Source organism: Pseudorca crassidens, chromosome 3, assembly GCF_039906515.1.
Source record: "Pseudorca crassidens isolate mPseCra1 chromosome 3, mPseCra1.hap1, whole genome shotgun sequence".
Lineage (NCBI taxonomy): Eukaryota > Metazoa > Chordata > Mammalia > Artiodactyla > Delphinidae > Pseudorca > Pseudorca crassidens.
Window position 1 is genome coordinate 64,515,465 of NC_090298.1, and position 26,945 is coordinate 64,542,409.

The window sequence follows — 26,945 nt, forward strand, 5'->3', positions numbered from 1 at the left end:
CCCCTTTTGGTCTCATTTGCTGGCTCCTCTTTGTTTGTTTGTTTCTTTGTTTTGCGGTACGCGGGCCTCTCCCTGTTGTGGCCTCTCCCGTTGCGGAGCACAGGCTCCGGACGCGCAGGCTCAGCAGCCATGGCTCACGGGCCCAGCCGCTCCGCGGCCTGTGGGATCTTCCCGGACCGGGGCATGAACCCGTGTCCCCTGCATCGGCAGGCGGACTCTCACCCGCTGCGCCACCAGGGAAGCCCTGCTGGCTCCTCTTATACAAAATCTCTACCGGTCATGGGATCACAGGGCTCCATGTGGCCTTTTTTCCTGTCTACGCTCTCTGCCTAAGTAAGCTCGTGCAGCCTTATGATTCTAAGTACTATGTGAATGCTTGATAGTCTCCAATTTACGTTCCCAGTCCGAGCCTTTCTATTTGAGTTTCAGGTTGTTATGCCTAAGAGCCTCATGGATATTGCCACTTAGATGTCTGAAAGAGACATCTTTCAGGTTAAAACCAAACTCTTGATTTTTCTCCCTAAAACCTACCCTTCCCCAATTTCAGGAAATGGCATCATCATCTAACCTAGCTGCTCAGGCCCCAAACAGTGGAACCATTCCTGATTCCTCTCCTTCCTTTAGACCTCGTTTTGGCTTCTTAGGGCTGCTGTAATAAATTACCTCAAGTGGTTGGCTAAAAACAGCAGAAATGTGTTCTTTCATGGTTCTGGAGGCTAGAAATCTGAAATCAAGGTGGCAGCGGGGCCGTGTTCTCCAAAGGCATTGGAGAAGGAGTCCGCCTTGCCTCTGCCAACCTCTGGTGATTGCTGGCAGGCCTTGGTGTTCCCTGGCTTGTGGCCCCATAACTCTGTTCTCTACCTCTGTTGTCACAGGGCCTTCTTCCCTCTGGCTGTGGCAGTGTCCAAATTTCCTTCTTCTTATAACCATACCAGTCATTGGATTTAGGACCCTCCCTAATCCAGTTTGACATCTTGATTACTTCTGCAAAGACCCTGTTTCCAAATAAAATAACACTGACGGGCTTTGCGTGAACGTGAATTTGGGGAAACACTATTCACTTCAGTACAGACCTCCACATCCAGTCCATCAGCAAGGCTTAGCCCCTCCATCTCCAACAGTTCTTACCACTGCTGCCACAAGCTTTGTGCATACCTGCATCACCTGGATTACAGCCTCATACCTGGGCTTTCCCACACCACTTTTGCCCCCTCCAGTCCAGACTGCCCAAGGCAGCCACAGTAACCTGTTTAGAGTGTCAGTGAAATCATGATTCCCTTGCACAAAACCCTCTGGTTGCTTCCCAATACCAGGGAACACAGTCCAGCTCTTTCACTCGGCTTGAAAGATGCTTGGTGATTTTGCTCTCCAACTTCATCTCCCTTCTCCGGGCCCCATATTCTCTGGGCCTCAGCCACACTGGGCCACTTTCTGGCCCTCACTCAAGCTGAGCTGTCTTGTGGCCTTTTTATTCACTGTTCTGCTTGAAACACTCTTCCCCCAGATCTTCATTTGACCATTTCCTATTCTTTGTTCAAGTCGCAACTCTCCTGTCTCCATCCCCTCCTTAGAAAGGCCTTCCCAACCCAGCCTAGCAAATGTCCTCTCTCTCTCTCTCTCTCTCTGTGTCTCTGTGTGTGTGTCTCTCTCTCTGTGTCTCTCTCTCTTTCTCTGTGTCTCTCTCTCTGTCTCTGTGTCTGTCTCTCTCTGTGTCTCTCCCTCTCTCTGTGTGTCTCTGTGTGTGTGTGTGTATGTCTCTCTGTGTGTGTGTGTGTGTCTCTCTCTGTCTCTGTGAGTCTCTGTGTGTGTGTGTGTGTGTGTGTCTCTCTCTCTCTGTGTCTGTGTGTGTGTGTGTCTCTCTCTCTCTCTGTGTGTGTGTGTGTGTGTGTGTGTGTGTGTGTCTCCCTCTCTGTGTCTGTGTGTGTCTCTCTCTGTGTCTCTTTCTCTCTCTGTGTGTCTCTGTGTGTGTGTGTGTCTCTCTCTCTGTGTCTCTCTCTGTGTCTCTGTGTGTCTCTCTCTCTGTGTCTCTCTCTGTGTCTCTGTGTGTCTCTCTCTCTTACACGCACACACACACACACACACACACACGCCTGTTTACCTTCCACATAGCTCTTCTTTTCAATATCTGAATTTACCTTATTCATTTGTATGTAGATAATAATACCACTGACATGATTTATTATTTCTGTCTCCCCCAGTAGAATGTAAGTTCCTGTAAGCAGCTAATTAGTTTCCCTTTGTCCACCTCTATACCCCAGTTCCTATGAAAGTGATTGGCACAAAGACACTCCGTCAGTATTCTGTGCCTGGTAAAATGGGCTTCCTTTGTGTTTTGTGGCTCCCACCCTCCCTCCCAAGGTATGTTTCATTTTCTACTGGCAAAATTCAGTGCTTTTATACATTCAAACTTTTTGTGTACATTCCAATGTTAACAATTGAGGGGGAGAAAATGGCCTATTTTTATCCCCCCTCCCCAGCCGTCTCTAAAATTCTCTGCAGTGGCTTCTTCAGAATAGCTCAGCTAATTCTGTAGCCATCCCTGCTCCTTGCACACATAGGCACATGCTCCTTCACAACTGTTTACACGCTTTATACACACCTCCCGGGGTCAGGAGCTATCACTCATTGTCCCATCCCTGCCCCCGTGGAAGAGCATTTCTAGATGTGTGTGTAGCATTCTGTAGAAAGAAATGTAGAAGGATTTGGAAAATTACTATTATTTTGGTTTGTGGGGAAATTTTGCCTAATGCAAGGATAGGAATACTGTTCCACATCAGACTGGTGAGCTGCCTCTTATCCAGAAGAGGTAGCAGATGCCCATCAGAGAATTCAGATAACGTACAGAAAAATCGTCCTCCTTTCTTTTTTCAGATAGTTGGGTATAAAGTTGGGCAGAAAAAGAAATAATTGAGAAATTTAAAGTTTGTTCCCTTTGTTTTTTGGTGTTCTTTATGTTAACCATTTCTAGAGCATTTACTGTATTTTCAAAGGCCTGGGTAATACTGGTTTTACTGTCAAGAAACTCTGACCAAGAGTATTAGATTTCTTGGTTTCTTTTAATATATTGCCATATTTTAATTTTCAAACTGGTTCAAATTATTGTCTCTCACAAACCTGTGTCCCCTCTCAGTTTCTAGCCTGTCTCTTTTCTTCTTGTCTCAGCAGTTTTCTTGAAAACTCATTTAAATTTGCTTACTCTGTGGCTTCACCTGTTGCCGACTCCTCAAAGGACCCCATTCTTCTTTGTCAGAAGTCACCGTCGCCCTCCATACTGGCTGTGTGTCCTTGTTGCATCTTTACACCAACACAAAAGCTGATGGCAGCAATGGGAGGGCTGGAGCTTACATAGCGATAAACATGGGCAGCTAGCGCTTCCTGTGAATAGGCATTCAGACGGGGTGTTTCAGTGGGAAGAGGCTGGATTTTAGAATCCAGTGACCTCGCCATAAATCCTGGCTTGGCTTTTACCATCTGTGACCTTAGGTGGCTACTGGACTTCTCTGAGCCTCAGTTTCCTCATCTGTAAAAATGAGGAATGTGTTTTATACAATTGTGAGAATTAAAAGAAGTAACACCCAATGGTTCTCAATAAGTTTTGTTTTAAACTTAGTATATAATCATTTCTTCAAGAATCTAAACAGCACATATTTTTAAAAATCCATGAGAACAATTCAGCTGACAGTCTTAGTTACTGAATTTTTGAAAAGTGAAGGCAAAGGGAAGATACCGATTTTGCCATTCTTCATGTATTTTTTCATCGTAAATAATGATAGACCTGCTGAGCTTCTTTTCCTCATTCTACAAGGATGTGTTTTTTTTTTCATTGTTACAGTTAATTGTACTTAGAGAAAATCTCAGGTTAAACTGAGTACGGAGAAGAACTTTACAACCCAAGGATAAGGATACACTTAGAGAAAAATTTTTTTAAAACCCACTCTGCAAAATTTGTCCATTGCCTCATTAGTCCTTTCACATTTCTGGCCATGTGCTTTGAGTGGGAGCTTACCTCTTCATGACACACACACACATACACACACACACACACACACACACACACACACACGCATGCGTCTCCCCGCCATCTCTGGCACCTCCCCCACCATTGCCGTCGTGATATGAGTTTGAGGAAGGGGTATGGTGCAGTTTGGCAAGAAATTTGTAACCTAGAAGTCCTTCAAAACATCTTTGCATTTCATTGATGTTTTGAAGGACTTCTAGGTTACAAATTCCTTTATCTTTAGTGGAAGGTACCAGAAAGAATGCACTCTCATCCTCTGGATGGTGTGATATGAGGTTATAAGTCTAGCATGGCCTTACCCATTTTTGCTACCTGGAAATGAGAGCAGAATTAAAGCACTAAAGAGAAATAGACATGGGCCAGGCTAACATCAGCCTCTGAATCAAACAGGATCTGAATCTAGAACTATCTCCAGATATATAAAATAGTAATTCCCTTTTTACTCTAAGCGAGTTTGAATTGGGTGTTCTGTCCCTTTGCAAACAAAAGATTGCCAACTAAGAGTCCATTAAAATAGGAGTAATTGAATGTACCAGTAGATTACTACACCAAATTTCCTACTATATACAGACTAAAGTTCAGTTTCCATAATTGTAGCTATTCTAGATCATATCTCAAGAATGAGTCTGTTACTTTATAGGCTCAGTGAATACTGTTATCACAATGTTCAGCACAGTGTATGTGCAAATCTGTTTGTCTGCATTAGCCTGTTTTTTTTTTTTTTTTTCAGTTTACTAGCTAATACAGCCTCTTCATACCAGGAAAATATTCTAGACTTGGTTCAGTGGACAACAGGGAGACATTAGAAGTACTTGGTGCTGGAGCAGTAACAAATTAGAGGGATATTTGAGAATACTCTTGAAGAAACAGCACCGTGCTCATTTGCAGGGTTTTGAATTACACATTTTTGGTGTTTTACTTGTTTGGAGGCTATCTTCTCCCCATTTAAAGAGCCAGCTCCATGAGAGCAGGGACCACATCTCTTGTTCACCCAATACCTACAGAGAACCTGGAACATAGGTTGACAGATGCTACCAAAAAGTTAACAGTATTTGTTGACCTAATGGGAAAAAGCAAGGAGAGACAGAGAGGCGTGAGGTTTCCCACCTGAGAAGTGGAAACCATGGTTGTTCCATTAAGTCAACAGGAAAGTTAGGGTGGGGAAGCGCTTGAGAGCAAAAAACATAAATTTGATTTTGGGATATGTTTTTTATGAGAGAAGAATGTGTCATTAATATGGAAATATCTTGTAAGAAGCATTTCTTACAAGGAATGAGGGATTTGGGGAAACGGTGGAACTGGAGGAGTCAGGTTGGAATATGTAGAAAAACCCGTGGGAGAGAATCATGTCCCCGAGGGAGTGAGAACTGGTTGGAGTCAGCTCAAGAACAGACCGGAAACCAAGGTATGAGGCAGAGGTGGACAACCTGGAGGATTGGGTGGAGAATGGGAAGAGTGTTTAGTGACAGAAACAAAGGGGGGACCATAAGAGGATGAGCGTCCTCTGCTTGTTCCTTCAGACATGTTTCAGAGTAAGGAATGGACTTAGTTATCCAGAATTTCTGGGAGATTAATGCAGTTGGTTTAAACATAGTGCTAATAATCAGATTGTCTGTATTAGTCATTTTCAAACTGTTTTATTGCAACCCACTCTCATACATTTTACATTTTGATCCAGGATACACACACGCACACGCACACACACACACACAACTGGTACAAAATTTTCTCTAAAGAATACTCACTCTCACTATGTACAACTTACTCAGTTTTCATCTATTTCATTGTTTAAATGCTGATAACAACCGACTAAACTGATCTCACTGCCCATTAATAGATCATGACTGGAAGTTTTAAAAACCCTGGTTTATATAATGGTCACATAGGAAATGTAATGAATTTGTGGAAAGAGTACACTTTGAGAAAATTTTAATTCCAGTTAGATAAATAAAAGTTTTCATTTAACATCCATTACCGTATAAAACTCTATAATGGTGCTATGTTCTTATCGCTCTTCAAAATTTAGAAAAGAGAATTAAGAGGACAACACTTACTTTCCCAAAGTAGTCAAATAGCATCTTCTCTTGTAGCTTTAATAATATTTACCAACTTGCAAGTAAAACTTAACGTATAAACTTTGTATCCAGGCTATGAGGTATAATTTAAAGCACTCTGGCTTTGGAAATGGGCAGGCCTGGGCTCAAGTCCTGGTTCTGCCACTTATTAACTCTGTGACCTTTGTCAGGTTTCTTAACCTCTCTGATTCCCTGTTTATTTGTCTGTCATTGGGGGAAACAACATTTACCCTACTTTGTTGCCGTTGTTGTTGAACAAGCCACATTACTCATGGTCCTATATTTGGTACTTGGTGGGCATGCAATGAATGCCAATTGTTATTATTTCAAGGGTTAAAATATAGACCACTTGTTAAGCTCCTAGCACAATGCCTGGCACAAAGAAACAATAAATATGAACGATCTTTCCATGCCAACAACCAGAGTGGAAATACACTTGTAATCCAAGTGCACAGAAATGTACAAACCAATTATATGATTTTGTACTGCACATGATTTTTAAAGAAAGATATCTACCGGACAAAGTAAAGCACATGGATAACATTGACGCTGTTGGAGAGATTGAGTCCCATTTGTATAAAGTGAAAAATTATTCATCACTGTTGTGGCATTTTTCTTAATTGCCTCACTGATATAGTCATTAAAGTGATCTCAATGCATTCATTCAATAAGCCTAAATTTATTAAGACCTACAATGCCAGGTGCTGGGGATAAAATTATTCACAATAAGAAACAGGTTCTAGAAATGTGGTTAAAGTAACCAATAGTTAGCATTTACTTTTCCTTCCAGGCAGCCCATCACCATGGACCACTGACATCAATATTATCTCTGTGCTTTTTAGCTCTTCCTGATTGTACTCTAACTTTCCTCACCAAGTCAGAGGATGGCCTAAAGATGCTTTGTTGGCATTAACAACAACTCCATGGTCCACTTCTTGGCGATCTACTTTAGATCTTAAAATACCTTCCCATGTTCAAGAATTCCTTGTCTTTGACAGTTTGTCCTCAGCTCTAACTGGACAAGTCCGTAATCCACCTACACGTAATCTTAGTTCCATTTCACCATTATTTTACTTGCCTCTTACAAAGTAAGCAGTGAAGTTAGCTAAGTATCACATCGTTTGGAGTATAAAATGAAAAATGTCCTCCTTTTCTCTATTTTAAAATTTCCATGCCTCCCTCCCCACTACTTTATTGTATGTCCTGCTTGTGATAGATTTAAAATACATAGTCATCATGGCAATATGGCGGAAAAATGCCCTTTATTCGGATACATAGCATCTGCAGACACTTTCAAATAGTTTTCATTGGGAGTGCTGCAATTTTTGCTAAGAAAAATAACTGCTGAGTGCCTATGTGCAAAGCTGAAGGGCCTACAAAGATGCCTGAGATAAAATCCCTTCACCAGGGAGTGTATAGTTTAATCAGAGAGACGTCGCATCTACCAATTGCTATAAGGGAGAGAATGACTCACAAGGTGTCTGGGGGAAGGACCATAAAGTTGAATCTCATTCTTAAATTCACACGTATGGTGACTTGGTTCTTATCACTTTTCCAGATGGCTTTTGTTGCCCAAATTAGCTTGTTTGACCAGTGCCTACAACTGAAAAAAAGACATGCATAATTTGGAAAGACAGAAATCTCGAGGTGACAGTATTCCAGATGTGTGATGTTAGTAAAACAAACTCTTCGGGTATCTGTGGAGTTTGGTTGTGCTGTGACATTTGACAAGCGAAAGATGTTTAAAGCTCCACAAAGATTTGCTCTTTGCTCTTCCAAAAAATGGCATAAGAACTTCTTGGGGGTGGATCCATGATTTTAGGACAGAATGCCTTCTACCTGGATATTGCCACCAATTCGCTATATGGTTCACGTTTAAATTCAGAAATAAATATTGCCCAAGCAGCCCCCAGCTTAGATGGTAGTTTGCAATAAGGAGGAAATCTGGCGAGTTGCAGAAAATTGCTGCTCTGATCACAGAGCTTTAAAATCTGTGAAAAATGGGAATCTTTTTCACTGCTTGATCAACAACAGATGGAGGTCTTTGATCTTAGAAACACTCTGTCAATTCTATTTAAACCACCAATTTAGAAGTTCCCTAAACCAGATACATAAACTAGCTATCTGAGGGGCATACCTGTAGTAAATCCTGATAGATCAAGTTTTATTAACGGGGCTGCTGCTCACTCATTAACTGAAGTTGCCTTAACTGTGCTCTCATGTGCTCAGCTGATACGGATGGTCTTGCTATAATATAGCACGTGGGTCCATGCTCCCAATCAGATAGCCAGTCTCCCCTCTTTCCTACCTCTTTTTTTTTTTATTTTTTTTAACATCTATATTGGAGTATAATTGCTTTACAGTGTTGTTAGCTTCTGCTGTATAACAAAGTGGATCAGCTATACATATACATACATCCCCATATCTTCTCCCTCTTGTGTCTCCCTCCCACCCTCCCTATCCCACCCCTCTAGGTGGTCACAAAGCATCGAGCTGATCTCCCTGTGCTATAGCTGCTTCCCACTAGCTATCTATTTTACGTTTGGTAGTGTATATATGTCCATGCCACTCTCTCACTTCGTCCCAGCTTACCCTTCTCCCTCCCCATGTCCTCAAGTCCATTCTGTACGTCTGCTTTCTTTATTCCTGTCCTGCCCCTAGGTTCTTCAGAACCTTTTTTTTTACATTCCATATATATGTGTTTGTTTTCTACCTCTTTAGCTCTTTGTACTGCATTTGGGTAATTTTCTCAGATGTGTTTTTCAGATCTCTTTACAGTTTACTCTTTATTCAACTGGGTCTAACCTGTATTTATTTATAATATCTATCTCTGTTTTAAATTTCAGCTTGTCTATTTGTCAGCAGTAATTGAAAGAATAATTCCATTAATTTGAAGACATTTTATGTGATTCTTGTAAAATCTGACTTGAAATATTTTAAATTCTTTTCACATGTTTTCAGTTCCTACTTTTATATCTGTAGACTTTATAAACATCCTAATTTTAGGTTATTTGAACTAGAACTATTGCATAGTTCTAGTTTGTGAAATTCTTGGTGGTGGAGGGGGGTGAGGTGGGGTGCTCCCGATCCCTTTGTCTACAGACCCTTGTTCATGGTGGATGGCTTGTGTGTTTTGTACTCTGGGATTTTGAGGTTTTCTTCAGAGGCCTTTCTTTTTGGTCATCCAGTATAGGCTGAGGGCGAGCGTTTGTCCCTCCGGAGCGGTTTTGTGTGTGCTTTTGTCAGGGCCTCCGGAGTTATCACTGGCTGGGGCCAGCCAGTAGTGGTTCAATCTGGGCTTCGAACCTACATGAGGTGCGCCTGTGGTTATCAGTTCTCAGGGAGCCTTTGTTTCACCCTCACTGAGATCCAGGCTAAGAGAGTCAAGTTTCTTAACTGTCTCCTTTTACAGGTTGGAGAATTTCTTTTGCTAATCCTCTTTTGGGCAGAGGGGATGGTCTTTTGAGAGTTCCAACTTTATGTGGGAGTCTCAGTTCTAACTCTGGCACTCACACTTCCTGGGCCTTCGTCTCCTGAATCACGTGGACTTACAATCCACATCTCCTGTTACCAAGACTGGTAAACTGCTCTCCTCTTAAGGCAGACAGCAATAATTCAGAGGCTTAGTTCTGGTTTTCAGATCTCTCTGTGTGTTTGACCCTGGAAAATTCCTTATTTTCTTGAGAACTCAGCTGTGCATTTTAAAAGATATTTATTATATTTTACCCAGAATTTCTAAGCTTCTAATAGCAAAAGATTTTTTCAGGATATCTAGTCTGCCAAGAGCACATCATCATCCTCTGACAGTGTCTGCTAGTGGGTGGAATATGCCTGTCTACAGTCAAAGAGGAGTATGGAGAAGGGGCCCCTGCCCTTTAGAAGCTCATGGACTTTTTCGTCTAACTCATTCATAGGTTCTGATGACTGTTCATTCAGTCTTTCACTGAATCATCCTTACATTTGTAGCATATTCAAGTAAATAGTTAGTTCCTACTATCCAAGCTTTTGTTCATTTATTCAGCAAATATATATTGTGTCCAGCATCTGCTACATGCCGCATATGTGCTCATGCTCAGCAAAAACATATCTGATCCTTATCTTCATGGAGGACGCAAATAATCACATAAATAAATGCAAAATTGCAAATGTAGCAAGTGTCAGAAAGTAAATATGCATGTTGCTGTGAGATGTGCTATGGGGGATTTACCCAGCTCAAGCCAGAAAGGGCTCATTTGGGGAAGTGAAGAAAGAGTGGCTTTCACTGAGTGAAAGACGGTATATGCAAAGGCGCTGGGTTGAGGATGACGGGCTGAAAGAAGGGTGGTTAAATGGAAGAGGAAATAGAAGAATATGGTCTCAGAAAAGGCTGAGAGGGAGCTAAGAGGCAAACCATGGAAGACGTTGTAGGCTGTGTTAAGGAGTTTTGTATTTATCCTGAGTCATTGAAGGGCTTTAAACAGGGGAATGACACATCTAATTTGCCCTTTGGAAGATCTTTCTGACTTCAGAAAAGAGAACAGATTTGAGGGGGCAGGAGTGACAATGAAACTAGTTAGGAGGCTGTTGTCAGTGGACTAGATGATAATTGCTGGAGCTCGATGCCAGTTTTGGGTTTGTGGATATGACGACATGGACAGATTTGAGATTTATTTTGCAGGTGAAATTATCAGGGAGAAGAAGAGAGATGGCCTAAGAACAATTCCAAAGTTTCAGCCTTATGTAACTGGATGGCTAGTGGTGCTCCTTTACTGAGATGGGGAACACTGGAAAAGGACAAGGTTTGGCGGAAAGGCCATCGGTTTTTCTTTTGTACATAATTGAGTTTGAGGTTTTTGAAACATCTAAGAGGAAAATATCAAGAGGCAGTTGGATATATGAGTCTAAAGTTCGGAGAAGAAATCTTGGGACATAAATATGTGAGTAATTTTTTATAGGTGATCATTAGATGAGATTTCCTATGGAGAGATGATAGATATCCCTTGAATATAGAGACATGTAGGTTATTGGTGACTTTAATAAGCTCCCACTATTTTCTCAAGTGCCATTCTAAATGCTTAACATGCACTGACTTAATCTCCAAACAAGTCTCTGAGGTTGGTACACTTATCCCACGCAGGACATGAGGAAACTGGTCGCCAAAGAGGAGCCATGACTTACATAGTAGGAGAACAGGGATTTGAACCCAGACAGTCTGGCTGTGGAGTTCATGTTCTTAACCACCATGCTATACTGCTGCTCAATACGTGGGTGCACAAGAAAGTATTTGTATCATCGGGGAGCCGAGGCTCATCCAGCTACAGATATTGAAAATGTTTGTGGTTATATAATGCCTTTGGAGCAAAAGTATAAACTAATGTTGATTCAAGTACTTTGTTAAAACTCCTTCTTGGCTTTCTATTATATAACAAGACAGGCACAAATGGAAGTGTCACTAGACCGGCTTTAGCTTTAATCAGTGGCCTTTAACAAATATGTGCACGTTATTCATTTAATTGCACCTGTAACTAGGTGGTGGCCTCGCTGCTGAGGGTATAATAGGTAAGTAAGCAGAACCCACAACAGTCTGAAGCCACTTGCTCCTCTGCCAAGATGTGTCATTTGTGAGTTTCATTAACCAATGTCCCAAAATAAGTGACCTTCTCCAGGTCCCTGGGGAGTGGCTTTAACTACATCATGTGTGTGTTTCTTTTCCTCCTAAGGCTTTAACAACACCGAGAGAACATGTGACAAAGAGTTTATCATACGTAGAACAGCCACCAATCGCGTACTGAACGTCCTCCGTCACTGGGTCTCAAAGCACGCACAGGTAATTCAGTGGCCTCGGTAATTACTTTCAAGGATTTGTTTTAAAACCAACTTTTTAAGTCATTACAACGCCTTCTGATTCTTTGGAGTTGGAGTCTGAAACCTTGAAATTGGAACATAGGAAGGGAAGAAGCTGGAGGGTGGGCCTACAGATCAAAGCAAACAAACGTGTACCGCTAACATCTGCTGTTTCAGATCTGCAAAGGGCATGACACAAGAGGTCAAGCAGGGCTGCCCTCTGCCCTCATCTCTCAGGCAACAGCACCCACTGCGGGCACTAGAGCTGTGGCAGGGCCACTGTCCCCTGCCACCCGGGAGCACTATTCACAGGGCCCTCTCTGTAAGTGGAGTTGGCTCACCTGGGGTGGCACCTCTTGGAAGTAAACAGCAGGTGCCCCTAGAAGTAAGCAACATTCTGGTACCAGACACTCTGGCGTCTGGTCAGGGAGTGTTTTCTCAGCCCGATTCAGAAGATACTTTGCCTCATGCCCTTTGATGTTTTGGTTTCTAGTACGGTTGTCTCTTGAACAATGTGATGGTTAGGAGTACCAGCCCTCTGCGCAGTGGAAAATTTGCATATAACTTATAGTCGGCTCTCTGCACCCATGGTCATGTGATATATGTGGTTCTTCCATATCTGAGGATTCAACCAACTGCAGATTGTGTAGTACCGTAGAACTTACTCTTGAAAGACATCCACATACAAGTGGACCCATGCAGTTCAAATCTGTGTTGTTCAAGAGTCTAATGTACTCTGTTTTTAAATTGCATCATGCTGACAGGACACCTGCTTGTTATCTATTTGTGTGTTTTCAGTGCAAGTTTATAGAATTTATATGGATTTCACCATCTCACAAAATAAAGCAAGGGCCCCCTTTGCCTCCTTGATTCAAGGCATGAATTGTGCCCAACGATGCCCCCACTGCCAGATAAAGGGTGGGCCCTCCTGGACACTGGCTGGCTAGCACCCAGCAAGGAGAGTTTGAGAGAGAGAAGGGGGCCCTTCATGGCTCAGATCAGAACATGGGAAACATAAAATGTGAGTTAGCTAATGAGTAGAGAAAAAGAAAAAATGCAAGGAATTCCCATGGCTCACTTCATTTTATTCTCAGAGGTCTACCGCCTGGCCCTTGGTAATGACCGTTCATCAGAGAGAGTCACACGAGGGCCAGGCTTCTGAAACCCCTGTGGCAAGACAATTCACTAATTGGAAGAAGTGGGATTTGGACCTCACCACCAGTTAGCCTGTGACAGCTCTTAAATACTAATTAAAATAAAAACAAAGACAGCACATTAAGTAAAGTATGTAAGCATTTCATCTTACACATCTTTAGTAAATAAAAATGGATCCTGTATGACCCAAATTCTGAGAACCATCCTTAGCTCACTGAAATGTCTAGTCTCTCTTTTCCACAGTCTCAGTGAGCCACTTTGAATCCCTTTTGCCACATTGCAGATAAAACATGAGAGTCATGTTTCTCCTGCATCTGACTGTCCATCCCATCATCTCTAGTTTTTGACTCAGAGTTTTGACTTCTGATTCCTGGATCCGACAGTGGCTTAGAGATGCAGAGTAGCTTCGATAGACAAAATTGAGCAGATGCTAATTTGCTCTCTTCCCTGGTCACAACTTGGCCCCTGCAAGTTCATGCCAAGACTCAAAGTCACAGCCCAGGTTTCCCTGGCCCCAGCTCCCTCCTCTCCTCCCTCAGGAGCTCTAACCCTGCTTCCCCATCAGCCTCACTTTCCTTTTATCAATCCCCAGTGCCCTCTTTTTCTTTTTTTATAAATTTATGTATTTATTTGTTTTTATTCTTGGCTGCGTTGGGTCTTCGTTTCTGTGCACGGGCTGCCTCCAGTTGCCGTGAGCGGGGGCCACTCCTCGCCACGGTGCACAGGCTTCTCATCACGGTGGGCCTCTCCCGCTGCAGAGCATGGGCTCCAGGTGCACGGGCCTCAGCAGTTGCGGTATGTGGGCTCAGTAGTTGTGGCTCACAGGCTCAGTAGTTGTGGCCCATGGGCTTAGCTGCTCCGTGGCATGCGGGATTCTCCTGGATGAGGGCTTGAACCCGTGTCCCCCGCATTGGAAGATGGACTCTTAAACACTGCACCACCAGGGAAGCCCAGTGCCCTCTTTTTCTAATCTCAACAGGGATCCCTCACAATTCACGTATAACTCTTATAGTAGCTGGAAAAGTACCACAAATCAAATTACAGTAGGCTAGGGTTATTTTACTTTTGGTAAAGAGAATTCATAGATGGGAAGAGATTGGTGTGCTGAATCTGTCACTTATAGTTAAGAGATTAAGAGCAAAATGTTATCATCTGATTTGATAGCTACCTTGTACACGCATGTATACATGTGTGCATACAGGCAATATCAAGTTGAATAGCACCAAGCCATTGGAATAGAAAATGGATTGATGTGAAGGCAAGAGTCTCTTTATTCAGATTGTCCTGGTGGCCTTTAGTTCTAATCCAAAAAGCCCCTAGGTGTTGTCTTTTGTTTGGACAGTTCAGATACTTTGCAGCCTGTTACTTCAGATGTGCTCACACATGGGAAAGCACTTTATAATCAATTCCCATTAGGGGACCACACTGGGAAGCCCAGCTTCCCAGACCCTCTCCACATCAGGGGGTACATCGCTACATGTGTGGATGGTACAAATTGCTCAGGCATCCAGTCTTTTCTCTTGTCAGGATTACGGTATAAAATTTAGACCCCGACGTGCCAAAGGCAGTTCTTACCACTCACTCATTTGTCTTTTCTTACCTTCCCTGCATGAGTGAGTGAATTGTGGGGATCTGTGGTTAGTGTTCGATTGTCCTGGTATAACTTCATCATGTGCACAGCCTGTCACCTTTCCTCATTCAGCCGAGTTCTCCATCATCCTCTGTGTTAGCGTGTGAGGTGCAGGGTGTTTCTGTAACATTTCTGCTTTTTGGCAAGTGCTTTAGGACTTTCTTTGCTGGTGTCAGTGTCCAGGTCTCCTTTCCTCCCTTTACTGATTTGCTTTAGGCTTGACTTGAGCCCAGGTCTGTCCATTCCAAAGCCAGAGTGCTTTTAATTACACCTCATGGCCTGGATCCAAAGTTTAGACTTTAGGTTTCACTTGCAAGTTGGTAAACAACACTTACAAGAGAAGTTGCTATTTGACTATTTTGGGAAAGTCAGTGCTTTCCTTTTAATTCTCTCTTCTGAATTTTGAAGGGCAGTAAGAGCATAGCACCATTATAGAGTTTCATATGGATTTTAAACAAAACCTTTATTTATCCAACTGGCATTACAAGTAAAATGTAATTAAATTCAATTTTAATTACATTTTATTTTAAATGTAATTAAAATTAAAATGTACTCTTTCTCCAAATTCATTACGTTTCCTACATGACCATTATAGAGACCAGACCAGTCCTAATCTCTTAATGGAGAGTGGGATCAATTTAGTGGGCTGTTACCAAGAGCAGGTCTGGATTAGTAAACAGTTCCAGTGGACAGGGCTGGTTCAGCTCACGGTCCTAGAGGCCCCATTGTGTGCCCAGCGTATCCTCTCACCGCTGTGGCACAGCCCCAGCCAGGTGAGTTAGAGGAAGTGGGAGCGTGGCCCCTGACTTGAGGGACCCTAAGCAGGGTGACCACCACGGTGCTTAAAGAAGGATTAACAGCACAGCTTGATGCCTTTATTCAGGTTTATCTAAAGGTCTCTACTCTTCCAAAGGCAACATTCCAGCTGTGAGATGAGACTGCTGGTCTGAAAACTTGGGCTATAATCTGACTCTGCCAGGTTGTCTTTGGTTTTCACATCACGAATGAAGGGCTGGGACAAGAGGGGTTTTGATTCATTCAATATCAGTTGAGTCCATTTAAGGAAGAATGTAGCATTATTGTGGCTACCTGAAGTAGTAGCTTTTAAAACAATGAGTAGGGAGTTGTACTCATTTCACAAAGCAGTGCAGCGTGCTAACAATTGTATTTTTTCTCACATGGTAGACTAAGTAGGGACACCATTGCAATTTGTAGAAAACAGGAAAGCCACAGCGAAACAAGGTGTAAATCTGTCTCCAAATGATCTAGAAAATCGAGTCTCCTACAAAGTATTGGATATCATGCATTTATTTCTCATTTCTCATCAAAGGTAACTAATATCGGCAGATACTACCCTGAACTTATTTCAGGAGAAATAAAGAGTTGCAGAAGTATGAGTGTTGGTTCTCCAGAGATAAAAAATTTCCCTAGGATGTCACCTTCAACTCTCCCCATCCCCCCAAAGGTAGTGCTAGAATGCCATTTCTTCTCCTGGAATCTTCTAGCCTTTTCTTTAGTATTTGGTAAAGCTAAAATATTTCATTTTTTTCCTGATTCTAAAAATTTTCATCTGTGAACATACTCTGCCCTGATTGCTCCTCATTTTGTAGTGCTTTTTCACTCATTTTTCTCCTTCCATGTTGAAAGTGAAGCCACAAAGCCGAGCTGAGTTTCTCCCATATGCCTTGTCTATGCATCGCAGCCCAGAGTCGGGGAGGACCTGTGTTTTTCTTCCAGCTCCGCCATTATATCTTCTCTGGGGCCCTGAGCTGCTCACTCAGTCTCTCTGGGCGCTAATTTCCCCCTCTAAAAAAGAGAACAACCATCCCTGTTTTACCGCACCTAAGGATGTGGTGAGAATTAAAGGTGACGTTGGATTAAGAAGCATGAAGGACATAAAGTACAACATAGGTGCCTATGACTATACCCCTTCCAGCTGAGGCCAGGAGAGATACACACTTCCTCTCCCTCCAACCAGCCTGGAAGCTCCGTCCAGACAAGGATCTTTGTATCTCCTTTCACTGGCTCTGCAATGCTGAGTACATGGTAGAGGCCCAGTAATAGTTGTTGAGTTTATATTTTAATGTTGCTGTTGTTCATTCTCTCCAGGAAGACATTTTCTAGCCTTTAAAGTTTCCAAAGTCAGCCAAGTCAGAGACTACAACCACTAGTGGACCAGAAATCAGGGCTGTGTGTAGAGGGACTCTGAGTAAAGGAAGTGTTTTCACTAGGTGTCCAGACCCTTCTTTAGGGTGTCCTGCCGGACAGCCTTACATGGCATTCACACAATTCCAAGGTGTCTGCATATTTCAGGACTGTAGAGCTTTCTAAAAATTTTTTTAAATTGAAGTATAGTTAGTGTACAATATTTTATAAGTTACAGGTGTACAATATAGTGAGTCACAATTTTTAAAGGTTATACTCTATAGCTATTATAAAATATTGGCTATATTGCCCCATGTTGTACAATATATCCTTATAGCATATTTTATACACAGTAGTTTGTACCTCTTAGCCCCTTACCCCTATATGGCCCCCCCTCCTTCCCTCTCCCCACTGGTAACTACTGGGGTATTCTCAATATCTGTGAGTCTGCTTCTTTTGTGTTGTATTCATTAGTTGTTGTATTTTTTAGTTTCCACATATAAGTGATATCATACAGTATTTGTCTTTCTCTGTCTGACTTATTTCACTTAGTCTAATACCCTCCAAGTCCATCCATGTTGCTACAAATGGCAAAATTTCATTCTTTTTTCTGGCTAATATTCCATTGTATATATATGTGTGTGTGTGTGTGTGTGTGTATGTGTGTGTGCGTATCTCACATCTTCTTTATCCATTCATCTGTTGATGGACATTAAGTTGCTTCCATATCTTGGCAATTGCAAATAATGCTGCTATGAACATTGGGGTGCATGTATATTTTTGAATTAGCGTTTCTGCTTGTGTCCTCTGTGCACAGCCAGGGAGGGACTTGGAGGCTGGCTATAAACAGCTCAGATCTACACTCGAGTCTCTGTGGAAGGTCTCGTATGTATAATCTACAGCAATTTTGATTTTCCTGAGTTGTCTTATTGATCAACTAATTCTGAAAAAATTCTCTGTCCACTTGTTTGTGGGATTTTACAGACCATGGAATGGCACTGATAAAGGAGCCTCCAGCTGTGTCCACAGGTTACGATTTGCTTCATCAGACAAGGGATACCATCTGAATGACAAGTGGCTGAGAATGAAACAGTCATTTATTTTCTTAATCCTAGGCTAAAGGAAATTAGCCTACATGTTTTAAAAGTGTAAGGTCAGGGCTTCCCTGGTGGCGCAGTGGTTGAGAGTACGCCTGCCGATGCAGGGGACACAGGTTCGTGCCCCGGTCCGGGAAGATCCCACATGCCGCGGAGCGGCTGGGCCCGTGAGCCATGGCCGCTGAGCCTGTGCGTCCGGAGCCTGTGCTCCGCAACGGGAGAGGCTGCAACAGTGAGAGGCCCGCATAAAAAAAAAAAAAAAAAAGTGTAAGGTCAGACTGAAATGGCCTACTTACCTAAAAATCTTCTTCCCAAAGGAGTTTATGGAGGGAATATTGCTACTCCCTTTTCAGTTTTCTCACCTCCTTCATTCATTTACTAATAAGAACTGAGCCCCAGAGTGTTCCAGACACTGGGGTAGACGTGAGCATGAGCAAAATCCAGACACTGACTGAGTCGGGGTGACAGGCCTTAAGTCCCCAGCAGAGAGGTCTCCAAAAATCCCACCAAGTGCCACAAAAGGAGGAGCTGGCCACTGTCCCATCCACCACATCCAGTAGGAACCAGCGCCAGGCTCCACCTGCTCCAGAACATCAGGTTACCTTCCTTCCCTGGAAGGTCAAAGTGTTAGCAAGAAAGCAGAGAGGAGGTTGTGGAGAGAGAAGAAGGGGCCTCCCATGTGGGCTTCTAGGCTTGAGGCAGGCCAGGCAGAGGCAGGAGGGAAATGGCTTATTCTGGACTGAAATGGAACTTGGATTAATATATTGGATTGGACATTCTGATTGAAGAGATTGTTCTTGTAAGTAAAGCTTCTGGATGGCTTTAGTGCCCGCCCTAAAGGGTGGGGAAGGATGGCCTACAGAGCAATTTAATGAGATCTGTGAAAAATAGTACCACCGCCTGATTATTTCATTATTGTTCATGGTACAGGAAGTGTAGGTCGCCTTGGCAAGAGTAATTTCACAGACTTTGTCAAAATAACTCAACTCTTATGTTTCTAACTCACTTCAGTCCTCTTACCTTCATTGTATGATGGACCAAGAGCATATTTAGCTGCTGATGAAGAACTCCTAGTTTATATGCTTTTTTGCATTTTATTGAGATATTACAGACTTCAAGTAAAGGGCACTGAACATGGGTATAACTCAATGACTTTTTACCTATGAACACACCTGTACAATTCCCACCCTGAGCAAGAAATGGAACATTTCTGGCACTGGAGAAGCACCTCCCAGTCAAATGTCTCTCTTGTTGGGCATTGCTCAGTTTTCTGTTACTTTTAGTATTGTTCCTATTTATATTATATACTTGTTATATATCAGGATTAAGCCCTTTATCTGCCAATTACATTCATTTCCCCCAGTTTGTTCTTTTAAAAAAAAAATCTTATAGTTGATTTACAATGTTGTGTTAATTTCTGCTATACAGCAAAGTGATTCAGTTATACATATACTGAGTTGGCCATAAAGTTCATTTGGGTTTTTCTGTAACTTTTGGCCACCCCAATATATACATTCTTTTTTATATTCTTTTCCATTATGGTTTATCACAGGATATTAAATATAGTTCCCTGTGCTATACAGTAGGACCTTGTTGTTTACCCATTCTATATATAATAGTTTGCATCTGCTAACCCCAAATTCCCAATCCATCCCTCTCCCACCTCCCCTCCTTCTTGGCAACCACAAATTTGTTCTCTATGTCTGTGAATCTGTTTCTGTTTTGTAGATAGGTTCATTTGTGTCACATTTTAGATTCCACATATAAATGATATCATATGGTAGTTGTCTTTCTCTTTCTGACTTACTTCACTTAGTATGATAATCTCTAGGTTCATCCATATTGCTACAAATGGCATTATTTCATTCTTTTTTATGGCTGAGTAATATTCCTGTGTGTGTGTGTGTGTGTGTGTGTGTGTGTGTGTGTGTATATATATACACCACATCTTCTTCATTCATAAATGTCCATCATAAATGTCGATGGACATTTAGGTTGCTTCCATGTCTTGGCTATTATGAATAGTGCTTCTATTCACATAGGGGTGCATGTATCTTTTAGAATTATAATTTTGTCCAGGTATATGCCCAGGAGTGGTATTACTGGATCATTCGGCAGCTCTATTTTTAGTTTTTTGAGGAACCTCCATACTGCTTTCCACAGTGGCTGTACCAACTTACATTCCCACTAACAGTGTAGGAGGGTTCCCTTTTCTCCCTCTCCAGCATTTATTATTTGTAGACTTTTCAATGATGGCCATTGTGACAGGTGTGAGGTGGCACCTCATTGTAGTTTTGATTTCATTTCTCTAATAATTAGCAATTTTGAGCACCTTTTCATGTGCCTATTGACCATCTGTATGTCTTCTTTGGAGAAATGTCTATTTAGGTCTTCTACCAGTTTTTCGATTGGGTTGTTTTTTTGTTGTTGAGTTGTATGAGCTGTTTGCATATTTTGGAAATTAAGCCCTTGTCAGTCGCATCATTTGCAAATATTTTCTACCAGTCCGTAAGTTGTCTTTTCGTTTTGTTTATGGTTTCCTTAACTGTGCAAAAGCTTGTAAGTTTGATTAGGTCCCATTTGTTTATTTTTGCTTTTATTTCTATTACCTCCCCCAGTTTGTTCTTTTGCTTTTAACATTGTGTATGATACTTTTAAAATTTATATTCATAAGGGTGTAAGTATGTATACATTTATAAGAGGGTTTTATATATACTTTATCATAGAAATATATACACACATATACACATACTCACACAGACCCTATTAGTCTTTTTATTAAAAAATATATTCTAGGGGTGGGATAGGGAGGGTGGGAGGGAGAAAAAAAGAAAAAAATATATATTCTATAATGCTATTTGTATGCTATTGTATATTAGCTGCATGGTAGGGTATAAAAATAGGTCAACTTAAAAGGAGGCAGTTATGAGGTGACAGTGTCACTTTATAGTCATTCTTACTTGTATCCTTTACAAACTAGATTAACTACCATACGTGTATCAAGGAAAGGACAAAGAAAGGACAAACCTAGTAAATTTTTATCATCCACAATTGATTGTCAGAGTGAGAGAGTGCTTAGGGAAAACAACGGCTTTCAAAAATTCTAATATGAAGCCTATTGTATTTGAGTAGCCCAAAATAATCTTTTAAACAGAAAATAAATATTATTATATAACCTGAAAAAATATATTCTATAACACTTTCTGAACACAATTAACAAATAAATGTAGTTTGGGGAATAAAACAGGAGTTAGCAGCCCTCACAGCCCCACTCTGTAGTCACTCAGAGCAGCAGAGGTGAAAGTTCTTACGCCTCCAAAAATCCTGGTAGGAGCTGAACCCAGGCCGTCTGTCCATGTCCCATGGATCCCGAGCAGAGGGGCCTTCAGAATCTTGTTGGAAAAGCAGGATGATGTGGGTAGGAGCACAGGCTTCAGAGCCAGAGTTGCCTGGATTGAAACCCTGCCCTGTCGTGTGTCAGCTCTGTGGCTGAGCAAACGGTTTAGCTCCCCCAGGCCTCCATTTCTTCTTCTATAAAGTGGGGTTGGTACTACTTACTCCTTGTGGTTGTGAGGGGTTACGGAAGGTAACTCCTGTTCGAGTAACTGTTCTGGGTGGATGCTCAGAACACTACAGATGGCTGCTCTTGGTAGAGCCCTGTGAGGGTGCGTCTGGGCTGAACCCAGGCTTTCAGACAAAATGCCATTACCCCTATTTGACCAGTGAAGCCGTTAGGTCTCAGGGAGGTTCGATCCGCACTGCCCAGTGAACTTTCTACAGTGGTGGAAATGTTCTACGTGCGTAGCATCCAGAGTAGTAGCCTCTGGCCCCGAGGGACTGGTGGCTACAGAATAACAAGCACAGTTCCAGGCCGCTCAGAAGTGCCGCAGGGAGCCAGACCCAGCTCTGATGTCTGGCTCAGAATTCTTCCCACACTCCCCTGCAGTGCCCCGTTCCTCAGAAGCAGGAACCTGATGGATGGTCCCCGCTATGGCCCCAATGAGCCTGCTGAAGAGGGACACACCCACACTGGGCTTATGTAGACAAAAGCAAAACCTTTATGTAACATTGGTGTTGGGGTTATAAATCTGACAGAGAGGATATGGCTTTTTCCCAATAAGTAAGTACAATGAGCATCCTTAGGCTTGGTTTGGGCCTGCAGCCCCAGGCCAGCGGTACAGCGAGAACATGCCCTGTTGACTTATTGAGGCAGAAAAGTGGGTGCTGCTGTGATGGCCAGTGCTTAGTATGTTCAAAGACCTCAGGGATCAGGGTGTCCTAAAATGGGAGTTTATCATTTCATCTCCTGTTTCTTATTTTGACAGATGACAGGGGGCCCTTTTAAATTTTTTAATTTGTTGACGTTGCTTAGTAAAACACAAAATCCAGCATCAGATTAAAGCACTAAGTTCAGATTTATCCTTTGCTGCAAATCTGAAACGGAGGTTGGGCCAGGACAAGCACAGTACGGACTTTTGTTGTGGGCGGGAGAATGAAATGCATAAAAAAGAACCAACTACTGAGCTCCCATCGCCTCGACGGACAGCTCTCCGCCTGCTTCCAGCCCTGTCCTCTCCTCTCCTCGGGCTCAGCCCCCTTCTTGTCTATACTCACTCCTACCAGTCAGCCGTGGAGGACTTGCCCTGTCCACATGCACTGCCTAGTGTCTGCTCTTGGGCCACAGATCTTCTTCCCACTCACAAGGCAGCCTTCGGAGTAGGGTTGCCTGACCTTGGAGCTCTCTCAGGAGAAAGAGTGCTTCCCTGTCCACAGTACTGTCTGCCACACGTGGGTGCTTCCTGACCTCACACTCCTGAAGATGCCCAGAACTTTACAAACGCCCCGTTCCCGAATCCTCACCACAGCTGGATGAGATTTCCCAATGCCCACTCCCAGAGGAGATGTGTCCCTGGCACGAGCTGGGAGGAGAGGTGATGGGATTCCAGGCAAATGATCTCTGGGCCAGCCTGAGGTTTGACATTGTCTTAGTTACAATATGGGACATACCATCCTTTACGGGAAATTGAAAACCTAACCCCCCACCTAGAAGGCAGTTTCCTCTCTGAGGATGCATTCTGAATGCAGACTTCCAGTGTTTTCAAAATATTCTTTAACAATACTGTATTGTTAAAGCAGTCTTCAAATACTAAGTCCTTTACTCCTCACTCCAGCCTTTTGAGAGAGGGAAGGTATAATCCCAGCTTTGTAGATGGGGAAATTGAAGGCTGGAGATGAAACAGTTTGCCCAAGATGATGCAGGTGGCAAGTGGCAGAACCAGGTTTCGCACCCGGGCTGCTGGCTGCCCAGCTCAGGCTCTTAACCAACAATGTCACAGCCTCCCCATCTCTCCGGCCAACGCTTGGGATGCAAACCACTCAAAATGTAAAGTAAAACACTTCTGACTCAAAACAGTGAGCGTATCTTTGTTAGCACTGACACTGCTTCCCCTCTCTAAGTCTTCTCTTAGAAAAGTTACTTTCATCCTAGACTCTGTGTCACTTAGACAAAGGATTTGTATTTGCTAAAGGTTGATGGGGGGCAGAGCCCTTTCTTTCTCCCTTCCAGAAACCACTGCAGTGCCTCCTGCATTCAGACAGTGATTAGCAGGCTCCTGTGTACCAGTCTCCGCCGGTCACTGGCCAGGGCAGGAGTTGGGGCCGGTGCTGTCCACGGTCACAGGTCAGAAAACCCCCGCTATTCTCCAGGCCTCGGGACCCCAGACAGTCCCCCACTATCCCAGGTGGATCGGGGTGCAGCCCCAACGCTCAGGGGCCCCTAAGTACAAGGAGGCTTCTGGGCCTTCCCCTGCCAGTGGGTTCTTGCAGGGGGGGATGCCAGGAACAAGAAGAGAGAATTCAGTCACAATGTGAGATGCTGGCAGCTATGAAAAAATTTATTTTTAATGATAAATTAGTCATCTACTGCTTCAACCTTGCAAATGCTTTTATAAAAATCAACAAATGGGAATATAATCCGTGGGCCACATACTTTTTATATTAGCCTCGTCCTTATTAATTGGTCCGCATTTGCTTCTAGCTGTCCACACCACCACTGTTGACCTCTGAATGTCTAAGCTATGAAATCTCAAACATCCACCAGGTACAAACCAGCGTTTGTTCACAAGCTCAGACTTCCCATGAAGGCAGCCAAAATGAAATAGGAAATGCTGTCTTCGGTTTAATTAGGACAACAACTTAAAGTCCTTTCGGCTCCTACTGATTTCCTGGACACGTAGCTAGTACTTATTTTCACCTATGTGTTGTTGTTTTTGACATTGTTCTCTCCTCCGCTCAGAATAGCATCACATTTCACTGTAATTTCTGGGTCAAAAAGGACTCACGTGAGGAGAGAAATCTGGAAACCTGAATTCTAGTCTGGATTCCAGTATGTGCTGACTGTAAATTTGTAAAATTGGCCTAATGATCTGTATGGGGTTCTTCTGCAGAAAAGAATGATTTGTCAAATTGCTCTAGAAAATATAATATATAAGAAGCTATTATCTGATAAATATGGGTTCTCTTTTTTTTTTTTTTTTTTTAATCTTGAAGACAGATCCTAACTCTTTTTCTCTGGTCCAAGCAAACAACCAAGTAAGAAGATCCTAGTTCCTTGAACTGCTTACCAGAGCTTTTTCTTATCTTTTATGCATCCCTGTTGTTATCCTTTAAACTCTCCTTAAGCTTTCCATGCTTGTCTTTTAAAAAATGCTTGGCAATGGGGCTTCCCTGGTGGCGCAGTGGTTGAGAGTCCGCCTGCCGATGCAGGGGACACGGGTTCGTGCCCTGGTCCGGGAAGATCCCACATGCCGCGGAGCGGCTGGGCCTGTGAGCCACAGCCGCTGAGCCTGCGCGTCCGGAGCCTGTGCTCCGCAACGGGAGAGGCCACAACAGTGAGAGGCCCACGTACTGAAAAAAAAAAAAGCTTGGCAAGACATTTACAACAGGATTTATTCAAGTCAGTGTGAAATAGAATTAAGAGTTTAAGAAGCCAGCGTCTTAAATGGAACTTATTTTCAGTTTCCATTAGTTGCTGAGACAGAAATTTCGTTTTCCCTTTAGAACTAGTGGGATTCTTTAACCTTTTGTGGATGGAGTTTATTGACAGAGAAAATGCGGAGAAGCACACATGGGATTTTATGTACTTTGATAGCTTCTTATCTCTGCTGTAAGAGTTTTCTGATGAAGGTGCCATAGGGGGTCCTCATTTTTCCCAGTTTGCATTCTGCATGCTCATAATCACTCTTGGACCTTGGAAGCGTTTCTGGAGACCGTGGCGTGCAGTCGAGTCCTCAGGACAAGCAACCCTCCATCACTTTAAGTCACCTTAGGACTCCAAGGAGCCCGCTTAACGTTGGTGCATCAAATTGTTCATTCGGGTCTGAGGTTTTGTCTCACCTGCTGCCATTTTCTTTGTGTTTCTCTCCTCTCCACTCTGCTCCAAGTCTGTCACCAACCTATATTTCATCTCCTGGTATAAAGTTTCTCTCTGGATGGATGTCAAAGGTTCTAATTCTACCACATTCCTATGACTCTGAGTCTCTTCTCTGTGGGGGAAACCGACCAGCTGTTTATCAGTTTTTTCCCCTCATGAATCCAGGAAGGGAGAACAAAGCATAGCTTAGAGAACACATTCTAGCATTTTCCTAAGGCCTTTATTCGAGTTAAGTTTTCTTGGCATGTGGCATTAATTAACTAAGAAGGTTATAAAATCAGGATTAAAATCAGGCCCTTCATTGACATATATACACTACCAAATGTAAAATCGATAGCTAGTGGGAAGCAGCCACATAGCATAGGGAGATCAGCTCCGTGCTTTGTGACCGCCTAGAGGGGTGGGATAGGGAGGGTGGGAGGGAGACGCAAGAGGGAGGAAATATGGGGATATATGTATATGTATAGCTGATTCACTTTATGAAGCAGAAACTAACACACCATTGTAAGGCAATTATACTCCAATAAAGATGTTAAAAAAAAAACCCAAACAAACAATAAAACCCCAGGCCCTTCCAAACTTTTCTTTCTCCCTCCAATCCTTGCCATTGTCTTGAAAGCTACAATCCATATCAATTAACCATCTATCTAGAAACCAATGGAAAACACAGCATGTGGGAAAATTCTCTTTTTTTCTGATAAATGCTTTTTAAACAGGCTGATTCTCTTTTGAACCTTAAAGATGTAACCTTGGGAGCTATCTGATTTCAAGGTTGTAGGGCAATATTTAAAATTCTTATACACACAGCTCTTCAGGTCTAGAGGCTGAATTTTAGCAAGTCATTCACATGCAGTCATTTATTAGAAAATGATCAAACAAATGATTTTCTGCATGGCTTTTTCCTTCTCTCTGAGTTGGTGTCATTCATTGCCATTTGCCTCTTCCCAGTTATTTTTGTTCTGACATAGCTTCCACACTTTGCATTGTGCCTTCTCCTCGTAGCCTCCCACTTCACATCTGCTAAACTAATTTCCCAAACTGCCAGTTTAAGAAGAATTAGGTAGCTTATTACCACTTGTCTCAAAGTTAAGAACCCTTCCCAGGAACTTTTATCCATTCATCCAACAAATATTTGAGGGCCCACCAGGAGCACCTGTGCTTACCAAATTTGGGGTTTAATTATATCTGGACTTTACTACCTTTTCCTGGTACATAATAAGCTCCTACATGATAGTCAGGCACACATTTCCTATATATCCTCTCCCTCTTTGAAGATTCTAAATCTTATGAGTAATTAATAACTAGTAAGTGTTGAACAGGTATTGGAAGGTTTAGAATTACTATGGTATTGCTCCGTAGGGTTTCCTTCCAAACTTAATGCCCTTCCTTAAAATTTTCAGTTAGGCTGTTCTTTTTTTTTTAAATGATTTTTTTGATGTGGACCATATTTTTTTAAGTCTTTATTGATTTTGTTACAATATTGCTTCTGTTTTATGATTTGGATTTTTGGCCACAGGCATGTGGGACCCTAGCTTCCCAACCAAGGATCGAACCTGCACCCCCTGCATTG

General features: G+C 42.6%; 1 protein-coding gene across 5 annotated transcripts in view; it reads left to right on the top strand.

Moving 5' to 3' along the window:
* RASGRF2 (Ras protein specific guanine nucleotide releasing factor 2) overlaps positions 1 to 26,945 on the top strand; it is a 230,136-nt gene that overhangs the window by 166,472 nt on the left and 36,719 nt on the right. For all 5 annotated transcript variants that reach the window (XM_067731139.1, XM_067731141.1, XM_067731142.1 and 2 more), the window contains exon 18: positions 11,793 to 11,899. In XM_067731139.1, the coding sequence (XP_067587240.1) occupies positions 11,793 to 11,899 (107 nt within the window). The remainder of the gene's footprint in view (positions 1 to 11,792; positions 11,900 to 26,945) is intronic.